The sequence below is a fragment of the Salmo salar genome, chromosome ssa14 (assembly GCF_905237065.1).
Source record: "Salmo salar chromosome ssa14, Ssal_v3.1, whole genome shotgun sequence".
In the NCBI taxonomy this organism is placed as follows: Eukaryota; Metazoa; Chordata; class Actinopteri; order Salmoniformes; family Salmonidae; genus Salmo; species Salmo salar.
In genome coordinates this window covers 9,201,519-9,214,625 of record NC_059455.1, presented here as the reverse complement: position 1 = coordinate 9,214,625, position 13,107 = coordinate 9,201,519, and the positions used below count along the sequence as shown (strand labels likewise).

The 13,107-nt window shown below is 41.3% G+C and overlaps 1 protein-coding gene across 2 annotated transcripts; it reads left to right on the top strand.

The window, feature by feature from the left end:
• The first annotated feature begins 4,737 nt into the window (after positions 1-4,737).
• LOC106568726 (plasminogen activator inhibitor 1 RNA-binding protein) lies at positions 4,738-11,633 on the top strand. 2 transcript variants are annotated; one of them, XM_014139314.2, is made up of 9 exons: positions 4,738-5,121; positions 6,472-6,658; positions 6,985-7,125; positions 7,241-7,309; positions 7,456-7,533; positions 7,920-8,121; positions 8,644-8,697; positions 8,898-9,098; positions 10,023-11,633. In XM_014139314.2, the coding sequence occupies exons 1-9, from the start codon at positions 4,866-4,868 to the stop codon at positions 10,080-10,082; spliced, it is 1,248 nt and encodes a 415-aa protein (XP_013994789.1). In that variant the 5' UTR covers positions 4,738-4,865; the 3' UTR covers positions 10,083-11,633. The 2 variants fall into 2 exon arrangements, with proteins under 2 accessions (XP_013994789.1, XP_013994788.1); XM_014139313.2 differs by having other exon boundaries at positions 4,739-5,121; positions 6,469-6,658.
• The last annotated feature ends 1,474 nt before the right edge of the window (positions 11,634-13,107 follow it).

Here is a 13,107-nt window from a genome sequence, read left to right as displayed (position 1 = left end):
CTGAATGTCCTTGAGGGGCCCAGCCAGAGCCCGGACTTGAACCCAATCGAACATCTCTGAAGAGACCTAAAAATAGCCGTGCAGCAACGCTCCCCATCTAACCTGACAGAGCTTGAGAGGATCTGAAGAGAAGAATGGGAGAAACTCCCCAAATACAGATGTGCAAAGATTGTAGTGTCATACCCAAGACGATTCGAGGCTGTAATTGCTGCCAAAGGTGCATCAACAAAGTACTGAGTTAACGTTCTGAATACTTATGTAAATGTGAGATTTTAATTAGCAACAAAATCTAAAAACCTGTTGTTGCTTTGTGATTATGGGGAATTGTGTGTAGATTGATGAGGGGAAAAAATAATTTCATCCATTTTAGAATAAGGCTGTTACCGAACCAACTGTGGAAAAAGTCAAGGAGTCTGAATACTTTCTGAAAGCATTGTATATAAACGAAACTGTTTTATTGAGTGTGTTTTACTCTGTGTGAATGAAGAGAAATGGTATGCTCTGTATAAGTTGACCATAGCCATGAGGGACTAGTAGTGGTTTGAATAACGTTGCTCTATTTGTGTGAATACTCTATAGAATCAGCTGTATGCATTGACTTTTTATCAGCCACCATTTTCAATAGCCTCCCTAGTTGAGTAGAGGTTTCACATTTTCAAGCACTTTATAATTTGATCTTGGTTAGTGTACGCTAGCTAGGCTACATGAGTGCTGTCCTTTTGTGACTATAACAGGAACATGTATAGTAGGCACTCAAGTAGATAAAATATGGTTTAAAGATTATATTAAACAGAGACTGCAACTTGAATACTGAAATCCACTGAAAATACTGGAACACTAAAATACTAAAACTGAAACTTTATTTATTTTTCCTTTATTTAACTAGGCAAGTCAGTTAAGAACAAATTATTATTTTCAATGACGGCCTAGGAACAGTGGGTTAACTGCCTTGTTCAGGGGCAGAACGACAGATTTGTACCTTGTCAGCTCGGGAATTCAAACTTGCAACTTTTCGGTTACTAGCCCAACGCTCTAACCACTAGGCTACCCTGCCGCCCCATGGTTAATGAACATTTGTTAATGTCTCAGAAAGGGACCATGCAGCCTGTACATTCCTGCTGCTAACTCAAGGAGCTAAATGTGGTAGACTGTCAAGACCGTTTGTGAATTATCAAGCACAAATAGCAATACCTGACCAGAACTAGGCAAAGCATTCCTTTGTGTTTGGTTGGTAAGATGAAGAGTTGTGAGCTGTTGAACTTTTATTGAAATTAAAGTTTAAAATGAAAGATTTATTTGCATTATTTATGTGTAGCTTGTTTGAATGAAAAGTTGATCGATGCCACCACTCTTCAAGCTAATGCTGACTTTGGCTCAATTTCTGACGTGTTCTTATCTGCAGTGCCTTTAGGAACTTTTTTCCACATTTTGTTGTGTTACAGCCTGAATTTAAAAATGACTAAATTTAGATATTTTGTCATACAATACCCTATAATGTCAAAGTGGAATTACGTTTATAGAAATGTTTACAAATTAATAAAAAATGAAAAGCTGGAATGTCTTGAGTCAATAAGTATTCAACCCCTTTGTTATGGCAAGCCTAAATAAGTTTGGAGTAAGATTTTGCTTAACAAGTCACTTAATAACTTGCATGGATTAATGAATACCTCATCTCTGTACCCCACACGTTCAGTCGAGCAGTGAATTTCAAACAGATTGAACCACAAAGACCAGGGAGGTTTTTGAATGCCTCGCAAAGAAGGGCACCTATTGGTAGGTGGGTAAAAAAAACAGACATTGCATATCCCTTTGAGCATGGTGAAGTTGTTAATTACACTTTGGATGGTGTATCAATACACCCAGTCACTTCAAATAATGTTTATTTTGTATTTTTTTTCTCTTTTTTTTCCTCCCCAATTTGTAGTTACAGTCTTGTCCCATCGCTGCAACTCTCCCATACGGACTAGGGAGAGGTGAAGGTTGAGAGCCATGTGTCCTCCGAAACACGACCCCGCTTCTTGACACAATACCTGCTTATCCCAGAAGCCAGCCACACCAATGTGTCGGAGGAAACACCGTACACCTGGCGACAGTGTCAGAGTGCATGCACCCTGCCCACCACAGGAGTCGCTAGAACGCGATGGGACAAGGACATCCCGGCTGGCCAAACCCTCCCCTAACCCAGATGATGCTGGGCCGGCTGCGACACAGCCTGGAATTTGCGATGCAGTGTCTTAGACCACTTCACCACTTGGGAGGCCCCAGTCACTACAAAGATACAGGCGTCCTTCCATGAGATTTCACCATGAGACCAATGGTGACTTGAAATCAGTTAGAGTTTAATGGGTGTGATAGGATAAAACTGACGATGGATCAACAACATTGTAATTACTCAACAATGCTAACCTAATTGACAGAATGAAAAATATTCCAAAACATGCATCCTGTTTGCAACAGGGCACTAAAGTAGTACTGCAAAAAATGTGTCAAAGCAATTAACTCTTTGTCCTGAACACAAAGTGTTGTGTTTGGGGCAAATCCAATACAACATATTACTGAGTACCACTCTCAACATTTTCAAGCATAATGGTGGCTGATTATGTCATGGGTATGCTTGTAATTGTTAACGACTGGGGAGTTTTTCAGGATAAAACATCAACGGAATGGAGCACAGGCAAAATTCTGGAGGAAAACCTGGTTCTGTCTGCTTTCCACCAGACACTGGGAGGTGAATTCGCCTTTCAGCAGGACAATAACCTAAAACACAAGGCCAAATCTACACTGGAGTTGCTTACCAAGAAGACAGTGAATCTTCCGGAGTGGCTGAGTTACAGTTTTGACATAAATCTACATGAAACTCTATGGCAAGACCTGAAAATGGTTGTCTAGCAATGATTAACAACCAATTTGACAGAGCTTGAAGAATTTTGAAACTATTAATGGGCAAATGTTGCACAATCCAGGTGTGGAAAGCTCTTAGAAACTTACCCAGAAAGAATCACAGCGGTAATCGCTGCCAAAGGTGTTTCTACAAAGTATTGACCCGGGTGTGAATACTTATGTAAATGAGATATTTCTGTATTTCATTTTCAAGAAATTTGCAAAAATTCTAAAAACATGGTTTCACTTTGTCATTATAGGGTATTGTGTATAGATGGGTGAGAGAAAGCCAAAAATATTTCATCCATTTTTATTCAGGCTGTAACAATAAGTCAAGAGTTTGAATACTTTCTGAAGGCACAGTATGTAGTCAAAGTCTAACCATTGCCAATTGTATTTCAGTCTAAAATCAACATTGCCAAATTAGTGTTCAAATGGATATTTCATAGGTTGAATTGTTCAACAACAGGGCAGCAGCAGTTGGTCTTGTCTGTATTGCAGAGCATGTGAGCTGTGTAGGCCTAGTTTACTGGTGTAACAAAGACACCAGCCCTGTTTTTACCTGATACCTGTATCATGTTACACACACACACAGGTTGCTGTGGTGTGGTGTAGCCTTACAAACCATGATTAGGGTTATTTGGGTGGCATGGTTTGCCTTAGGCCCACACCAATTATCTCAAGCCAGTTATATGTGTTCCTTTTATGTCACTTCATTCATAAAAGATGATGTGGTGATGGATAGTGTCACTCACACCAAATGTAACAGTATTTTGAACAATGAGGCTAATATAGGAGTAATATCCCACTACTAAAATGGGTCTCAGGTAAAACGTGAGTCTAAAGAGAAATACAGTAGCACATAGGATATAATGCCAGTTCCAACATGACACGGATACTTCCAATAAGTTTATTGGTGCAAGATGCTTGTAAAGTCACCGATATCGTACATGGCACACATTTCATTGACACCACTTTAGGGCGTTATGAGGAGAGGCATTTGCTTGCCAAACTGCTTTGTCACAGTTGAGTCATGTGAGTGTCTTGCTCATGCATTAAAACTCTGTAGTAGACTTATGTACAAACAAATAATATGATACCTTCTACAGGGGCTAAAGTATTACAAAGATATTGTATCCATAGAATAGAAAATTATAAAAGCTAAATTAACTTGGCATCCAATATGTGACCTTGTCGGCAACAGCTGTGTTTGGCTGGATGGTTGAGTTCCCAAACTTCCCATTCTGATAGGTTACAGAGAAGTGCCTAGTCAGATCAAATCAACTCAAATTGTATTGGCCACACACATATTTAGCAGATGTTATTGCGGGTGTAGCGAAATGCTTGTAAATAGACAGCTGCATGACACTACCAGCTGTTCACAACATTTCCCTGCCTGCCCTCTACACACAAGTTTATTTTCTGCTTTTTATAAACCTATAAATCCTCCTTAATCTTCAGAACCCACACAGAGAGAGCTGCTGTATATTGGGATATGGAAATGCTTCACTTGGAAAAAGGTCCCCTCTTCCCTCTCTCTTCCTCTAGCTCTCTACATTTCCTGAAAAGCATTAACTGCATATTGGGTAATTATTATTCTCTTCTAAACAATAAGGCAATAAAGATTTTTATTGGTCATTAGTATATTTCTTGTTACCGACCTACAGTGCATAGGCATTTTGTTTTTGTCAATTAACGTAGCAATTATATTTCATGGCTAATGCGATATAGGAATAATTCAACAGTTATCACCTTCTGACACGTGAGAAAATGTGCATGTGTTTACAAACAGGATATTTTGACACCCTGCTTGGCAAGACAAGTACATAACCCCATATCATATGGCGCACTACTGAATGTCCCGGATATTCCTCACGCCGGAAGAGAAGGGGTACATTTCCCAGCCATCTTGTGGCAGTATCTAGCGAATTGTTCGCACCCAGCCTCGTAGAATCGGAGGTAAATCCCGCTGAAGGGGCGCCATCATGCCCGGACAACTGCAAGAAGGCTTCGGCTGCGTCGTAACGAATCGGTTTGACCAGCTATTGGATGATGAATCAGATCCGTTCGAGGTGTTAAAGGCAGCGGAGAACAAGAAGAAAGAGGCGGCCGCAGCTAGTGTCACCAAGTCTGCAGCCCAAGCTGCCAAGCAGCCAAAGAAAGAGTCACAGAAGGACAGGAAGAATCCGCTCCTTGACAAAAAAGATGAAACTCAGGCTCCAGTACCTCCGAAGAAAGAAGGTAAGGTTCACTCACAAATTGGTATTGCGTTTTTTTTTTTTTATATTTCAAAACCTGCAAAACCCTAGCCAGCTTGGTAACAACAGCATGATGAGGGTCAACATGGTACCTGTCCTGTTGTGATGCATTTAGACGGCAACAGAACCCACTGCAAACATGCACATATCCAATGCATGATTATTGGACAGGTTAATCATGCATTGGATATGTACTGTATATCACCCAACAGTACACCGAGGCTAACCTGTCGCAGAAATGAATTCCACCTGCAGGATGTGGATTGTTTGAATGATACTCCAGTGCTAGTTGCGCAGTAAAATGTGTTTGTCATGAAACAGCTCGAGTTTGGTGGGCATATATTTATAGGAATTAGGTAATTTATTTCTTAGCTGAGCAAAAAGGTAGCTGGCTCGTCTAGGATTTGCGGGGCATGCTTGCTGCGCAGTTAGCTAACGTTAGCTATTCTTCAAAACAACACTGATGCGACTAAACTGTAAAAACAAAAATCACGAGTTTAACGTCAAGGCCCGTGCGTTATCCTGCAAGTGCACCATTAGGTAGGTAGCTAGCCAACCAAACTCCCATGCTGGTTGTTGTTGTTCCAGCATTTTGATAGAAACTGGCCAACACAGGTAGCAAACCTTGCACCGTTTGATTTCTCTAGTTAATGCATAGTTAGCACTGTTTATGTTGTCTGTTCAAACGGTTTATGCAGTAACGTGTGGCGACAGTCGTTGACTGAGCGTGCTGGCGTTTACCTTTGCAGAAGCATTTCCATACAGATCATGTTCGCTAGCTAGCTTGCTGAAGTAGTAGCCAAGTCTACGTGCATGTGCGCTGTATTTTTGTAAACAATTGATTTGGCCAGATGTCCTCAACTACACAAGTATAAATACCATGTCTAACATGCATTGAAAGAAGGCGTGTCTGCCTTGAGTCAAGAGTGCATGCTGTCAAAGTAATAAACCATGACAGGGCGTAGCTAACACTCCACACCCTCATGAGATACCAGACGAAGCTGGTTAGCTAACACGTTTGCTGACAACTGACCCATATTTCATGTTAAATGCTTCCTTGAAGTTCCTCATGCAATTCGTCTCTAGTCTAGACACCGGTGCAGTTGACCATTCTTGGTTGTATTATACTTTTTGGTTATACATTATTTGGCTCCAACACCCTTTATCAGGCCAAAACATGTTTTAATCAAAAGGTATTATTGATTTGAAAGAGTGGTGAATGTTCATGGGATTTATCACTGCACAACCCTTTTCATTTGTCTCTGTAGTCATCTCTGGCCAGTGCTGAGTGATTGGCCACATCTAAAGCCTCCATGTGTTGTTGTGGTAGCAGTTATCAGGCGGGTGGGCCGGAGGCCGGACCAGCAGGGTCAGCCCGGCACCCAGGGCGGGCAGGGGGAGGGGCGGCCCACCGGTGACAGGAGGCCGGACAACAGGAGACCCCCACGCGAGCGCCGCTTCGACAAACCCCTTGAGGACAAGCCCGACGGTGGAGAAAGAGGAGAGTTCTCTGCAGACAAGTGAGTAATTGCTGTAGTAAATGACAATGGTCAGCAATAAAAAAATGTTTTAATAATAATTGTTGGTAATGTAAATCTGGTTGTCTAGGGATTGTGGGATAGACGGATGTCTGGGACGCACTGCATGCTTAATTTAGTTACTTTTTAAGTGTCAGGTGGCACCAGACTTTGACTGGTGTAAAGGACTTTTCTTTTTTTTAAGTCACAATTCAAATCATACCTATCCTTGCATGTTTTTTAAAAACTTTCAATAAAGTATTATTCATAGGAGCAGCTCAGTACTATCTGCCCTTCTTAATGCAAAGTCTGTGTGTGTCCCTCATCAGGCCTCTAGCAGACCGGCCCCCCAGAGGGCGTGGTGGCAGCCGTGCTGGGCGTGGTGGACGGGGGCGGGGCATGGGCCGGGGCGACAGCTTCGACTCCCGCGGCAAACGGGATTTCGACAGACACAGCAGTGGCGACAAACCGTGAGTCATTTCTGCTCCGAGTCCTCAAAGGATTTTTTGGGGGGGAGGGATTTGAGCTTCAGATGCCCTGTGACTAGTGATGGTGGCGCATTTGGTTTCATGTTTGTCTCAACAGTCAGAAATCCGAGGAGAAGCGTGGCGGGAGTGGTGTTCACAACCGGGGAAACCCCAAGGACGAAACGAGGTGGGTGTTCAAAAAATCAGAACCTATTTCCTTAAATGGAGACCGATCAGACCCATTATGTGTAGGCAAGGTCCTGGCTTTGTTGATATTGACTAGTGTCTGCTTTTGCCCCGGAGGGGATGAATAAATTGAATTTCTGTTCCCAGTGTTGATGCCGAACAGACTACTGCCCCTGAGGAAACCCCTGAGGGAGTGGAACACCCCCCTGCTGACTCTGAGAATAAGTGAGTACCCTCCTGGGGCAGTTGTCAAGTTAACCCCCCCCACACACCACAGTGCAAAACACCCCAGGACTGCTGCTCTGACTGAAACGGGACAACCAACTCATTTCTCTCCTTTTTCATTTAACATTTATTTTTACAGGTTAAATCTAATTTTTGCAAGGGAAACCTATTCTTGGAGTTAACATCACTGTACCGGTTCACTAGGGTGCTCCATTCATACTGCTTCATTCAGTCTGATCTCAACGTTCAATTCATCACATGGTCCACGACGCAAGTAGCACTACAGTCAATCTAGAAGAAATCTAAAACGACAAACCCAATTTGAAAGCTAACAGACAATGGCTGGTAATAGCTTGCGGTAACAGATGCATCTCTGTTTCTTCCAGGGAGAACGAAGTCGAGGAACCTAAGGAGGAGGGCCCCAAGGAGATGACCCTGGACGAATGGAAGGCCATGCAGGACAAGGAGCGCGCCAAGGTGGAGTTTAACATCCGCAAGCCCAACGAGGGCGCCGACAGCAAGTGGAACAAGGGCTATGTGCTGCACAAGTCCAAGAGCGAAGATGTCAGCGAAGAAAAGCCTAAAGATGTAAGTGACACAAACTGTGCCAAATGTTTGCTTATCTATCGCTGTCATGTATATTTTATATTTTGCCATTGTATTTAGTTGTATTTTTAACATTTCATTATTTTTTTCAACCCTATATTTGAGCAAAGTACGTGTTATTTAGATTTAAGGATGTGACTGAATCGATTTAAATCATTTGTTTTCATTTCAAATCTATTTGAAGTCAAAACATCCTACAGATCTACTCTACCCAAGTAATATTGGTGAATGTTCAAGAAGTGTAGGATTAGCTGTACTGTTGCGTTTCAAGTTTGGAAAGGAGTTGCAATTAGAAAAGTTTGATTCTTATTGACTGATCAATGCTCAAGAAGTATGCACATCTTTAAGGTATTGATTCATTGTTGTTTTGTTTATGTATTAGCCACCAAAAGTGCTGATATAAACCAGATCGTAATGCAAACCAGCTAAAAACGAACCCCATGAGGCTATGTCATTACAAAGGTGCTTGGTCTTATTGTTGGCCTTTTCTCTTGGATGTTGCAGAAACCAGCTGTGATTGATACTCCGGAGATTGAAGACATGACCCCCTTGTTCAAGGTACCTGTTTCATATATTCAACCCTATACAATTCTGATTAAACAAGCCTTCATCTACACATTGGCATAGTAGTTAAATTATGTCAAACAGTAGTTAGCATGTTGGCTATTTGAGTTTACATGGTTGCATGAGTGGACTCCGTCTAAATGTAAAACTCTAGCTCTGACTAAATGTAAACAAAGTCAATTCTCGTCCATCAGGGCAACCCTGACGAAATCGGCCCGGACCACCACTTCCGCAAGCCCGCCAACGACATCACAGCCCAGCTGGAGATCAACTTTGGAGACCTGGGCCGCCCTGGGCGCGGGCGCGGGGGAGCCCGTGGAGGAAGGGGAGGCCGCGGTGGAGGAGGCGGCCGATCCGACCGTCCGGTTCGCACAGGGGGAGTTCGACCCGAAAAGGTAACGCTAATTGAGGCTGTTGTAACTGACCACAAATGGTTGTAAATATTGATCAGAAAAGGCTATGGTTACTAGGGCCCTATAAAATCAGTTTTATTTTTGGCCTGATTCCGCGAAATTTTTCAGGTTTACGGTTTTCCCCGTTTTTTTTAGGTTCTCTCTCAAACTCGCACTTGTTGATTTAATAAATGGATGTTCTGTTCTAAGTTCACAACAATGCTTAAACCACATCAAGAGACCTCTTTTGAGGTCTGGGAAAAATATAATACATTTAGATTTTGGGGTGTTAAACTTAATGCAAGTGAGCACCAGCAAGAGTCCATTGTTTGATTAGCAGTCTTTCTGTAGTGCTCCTGTGATTTCAGAGTTTGCAAAACAAATGAATGCTGATGCAAATAATCACAATATCATTCTGCCAAGTAGGCATAGGGTACTTTTGTAGTCAACATTTAATTGAAATGGTTTTTGGGAAAGCCTTTCCATCTCTAACAGAAGGTTATTATTAGCATCATCGCACACACCGACAGGAGCATTCCTGTAAGAATCCCTAACGTGTTTTGTTCATGTCTGATGATTAACTTGGGCTAATGTAATGCATTTCTGAATAAGTTCAATACATTTAGTTGATTTTCTACAAAATTCAATACATTTTGGATTATTGTTGATTTCCGGTTTAATGTCTGGATTCCGTGACTCCGTCTGCATTCTCCGCAACGCAGCTTGTAAAGGACCCTAGGTTACTGACCACAGAAAGCTGTTTTCACTGACCACGAAGTGAAATTCTGTGCTGAAGTTGACTAATTATTGTTTTGAACTGTTGTTCATCTATAATCTCCCAACTGCAAAACATTTTCTCCCTACTGAACATGACCCAGTATTCTCTGAGCTTTTATAAATGCATTATTTTTCTCTCTTGGTCCCCAGCCAGGTGGAGTGTCTGTTCCCAACGTTGACGACCCAGAGGCCTTCCCAGCCCTGGCCTAAGACTTCAGCATCGCCACCAGCCCGCCCCGTCAGCGCCTCCAACCCCCTCCTATGAGGCTTGCATGCTTACAACTTCAAGTATATGAGGAGAGAAAAAAAAAGGAAATGATTTTAACGACGAAAAGAAGACAGTCATCCATACCATTCACAGCTGAGGACTGAAATTTTAACCTGTTTTGAAAGGACTGATAAAAAGACAAAAAAAAGAGGAAAAATGACTTCTCTTGTTACACTGAAGCAAGTTATTGGTAGAAGTTTTGTATTTAGAGACAAGATAGCAGGGATGTTTTCATATATTATTTGTTTTTTTCAGAGATTATGCGTTATACTTCATGGATATTTTTTTTGTATTGCTGCTTGAATATATGCATTTCCAAGATTTTGTGTGTGTGTGTGTGGGTCCTCCTTAGGCTTTGGCTGGCTTTCCTCATGACTTTACCTGAATATTTTGTGGTCATCTTAGACAAGCTTTTATTTTAAAGGGGTGACTTTTAAGTCATGCATTACTCAGATGTTAAACTTAAAATACATTTTAGTACCTTTGTACTAAATCTATGAACTGTGTTTTTAAAAGTAGTGACTCCTTAAGTGTAATGTTTCTGCTTGTTATGCAGTGAAAGTTGATGCCTCTGGTTTCCTTTTATTTTCCTATTGATAGCTTGGCTCTTATTTTTCTGGTGAACCAGTGGTTGGTGTGTTTTATCCCTGGTCCAGATGTTACTACCTGTGTCTTTAGGGCAGCCATGGCCCAAATGTGTATCTAGGCTGGTCCTTGTAGGTTGTACAGGCTATACTATTAGTAACCTTAAGACCACTATGCGAATATATTGTATTTTGTTTGTGTGTGAGAGAAAGTGTAATTGCGTTGAATGTGAACAATAATTACTTAAACACTTGAAGTACTCCCCTGCCACGAACTTGACATTCTCCAGGAACGTGACCAGAAGTTCAAAAGCAGCTCGGTTTGGCCTGAAGTAGTTTTTATTTCTGAGAACATAGAAACGACTATCTAGGTAAGATTGTGGACATATCTTGCAATTAGAGTATTTGATAAATGTAGGATTTGTAGTCCTATCTTTTAGAGTTTGCAAAGCACTTGTTCCTATCAGCACCAGAACTCTGAAGTAAAGCCCCTTTTTTTTTCTCTTGTGATCATCTTTGCTGTTATTTTTGCATTTTGTTATCATTACTACAGCAGCACTACTGCATAATTTGTCTGAAAGAAATGGGCCGTTCAATGTGGAGCAATCGAGTGCTACAGAATGTATGACTGCTAATCGTGCTTGTAGTCATCTGTGTCTTGTATTTCCAGGCTAGGTTTTATTGTACCGAAGTATGTATACTTCACACATTGGGTTTGGGGAAGGGGTACATTTGACTATTTTAAATGACTGAAAGCTTTATATTCCAATGCTCTGGAAAGACTTGCTGGTAATACAGGGACACAGGTGACTGGAGCAAATCCTTTTGTAGGACTGTTTGAGCCATTTGACGGTAGATTTTTCTGCAAACATCCCTGTTCTAATAAATTGCTTAGAGGTGGTAAATGTATTCTGGCAGTGAGTTGTGTGAGATCATTACTGCGACTTTTAAAAAGAACACTCTTTAAAAAAAAAAAAAAAAGTGCTTTTCTATACTCAAGCTGTGTGTGATTTTTCTTGGGGGGGATTATTTCAATGTTATGTCATAACACATTTTAAAGGCCCACTGCAGTCAAAATGTGATTTTCTTTCCCCCCTGTGTTTTTATATATTTCTACTCTGAGGTTGGAATAATACTGTGAAATTGTGAACATTATGATAATGCCCCTTTTGGTGTAAAGAGCTTTTTTGAAAAGACTGCATGAAAATTCTGCCTGTTTTGGTGGGATGGAGTTTTGGCCTGCCTGGTGACAACACCAGGCGGTAAATGAGTGAATAGACCAATAAGAAAAAGTTCCAAACCTTTCTGCCAATAACTGCTAGTTTTCAGTTTTCCCCTCCCTCCTCAGACCACTCCCAGACAGTCCTAGCTAAATTCTTGTTTGAGAAATAGCTAAGAAGCTATTTTTGTTAAAAAAAAATTACCATTTTAATTGCAAAGAATCACAGTAAGGTACTTAATTGTTACCCAGTAATGATTTTATATTGAGAGAAAAACATCTGCATTGGACCTTTAAAATTTGATGAAGGATTCAAGTGTTATACTATTGGAAATCACAACACACGCAAGATGATGCCAACCATAGATTACATAAATGTTCAATTTCTTAGGCCAGGCAGGCTTTCCTTATGACATGGAATATTAATATGAAAACCTGGTTTTAATGTCTATGATGAAAATATGGGAGTGTGGGCGCGTTCGAGCGGATCACTTCTGTCAGGTCGTCGACCATTGGTCACCGCTTTTCAAAGTGTGTTGCATTATGGTTATAAAAATTGTCTGACTTGCAACTACATGTCAACTGCATCAACTTTACAAAAGTCTGTGATCAAAGGTCATGCTGTTTTTGTTGAAGTCGCCACAGTTGCTTCTCACCAACTGCACCCGCTGACTCAAATAATCAAAGCTTGAGTTTGGGAAACTCTGCTCTAACCAATGAATTGTACACACATTATGTTTCCAGTTTTTGAGTATGATATGGGGGGTATAGAAAAGTGTATTATTTACACAGAAAAACATTTATAAACAATAGCAGCTATGTTGACACTGCCATGTCGATCTGAGACCTACAGTGTCGGGACTTTCGGCTGTTGTAGATGCACGTCCACCGACTTCACTCCTCGACTTTTGTCTCCAGTCGGTTGCTTTCGCCTTACCACTCAAACGCGCCAACTGTATTAGTCTACATTCTGGTTATCTAGGTTTCTAAACTCCACAATTTGTACATCTAGGTAGAGTTGGGTTGCGAAGACTGTGGGCGGGTGGAGTGTACCTCCGTGACTAAATTGAGAAACTGTCAGTAGATTCGAGAAAACAGTCAGTTGTTGTATTTAAGGAAAGTTTTCTAAAAATGGTGGATTTCAGCAAACCGAAAGGCATGCAG

What these genes read in the sequence shown, in the direction of transcription:
- LOC106568726 (XM_014139313.2), top strand. Translation starts at nt 4,866, where the DNA reads ATGCCCGGACAACTGCAAGAAGGCTTCGGCTGCGTCGTAACGAATCGG. An exon ending in CACAGCAGTGGCGACAAACC is followed by an intron (nt 7,126 to 7,240) that starts GTGAGTCATTTC and finishes TTGTCTCAACAG; the next exon opens with TCAGAAATCCGAGGAGAAGC. An exon ending in GCGAAGAAAAGCCTAAAGAT is followed by an intron (nt 8,122 to 8,643) that starts GTAAGTGACACA and finishes TGGATGTTGCAG; the next exon opens with AAACCAGCTGTGATTGATAC.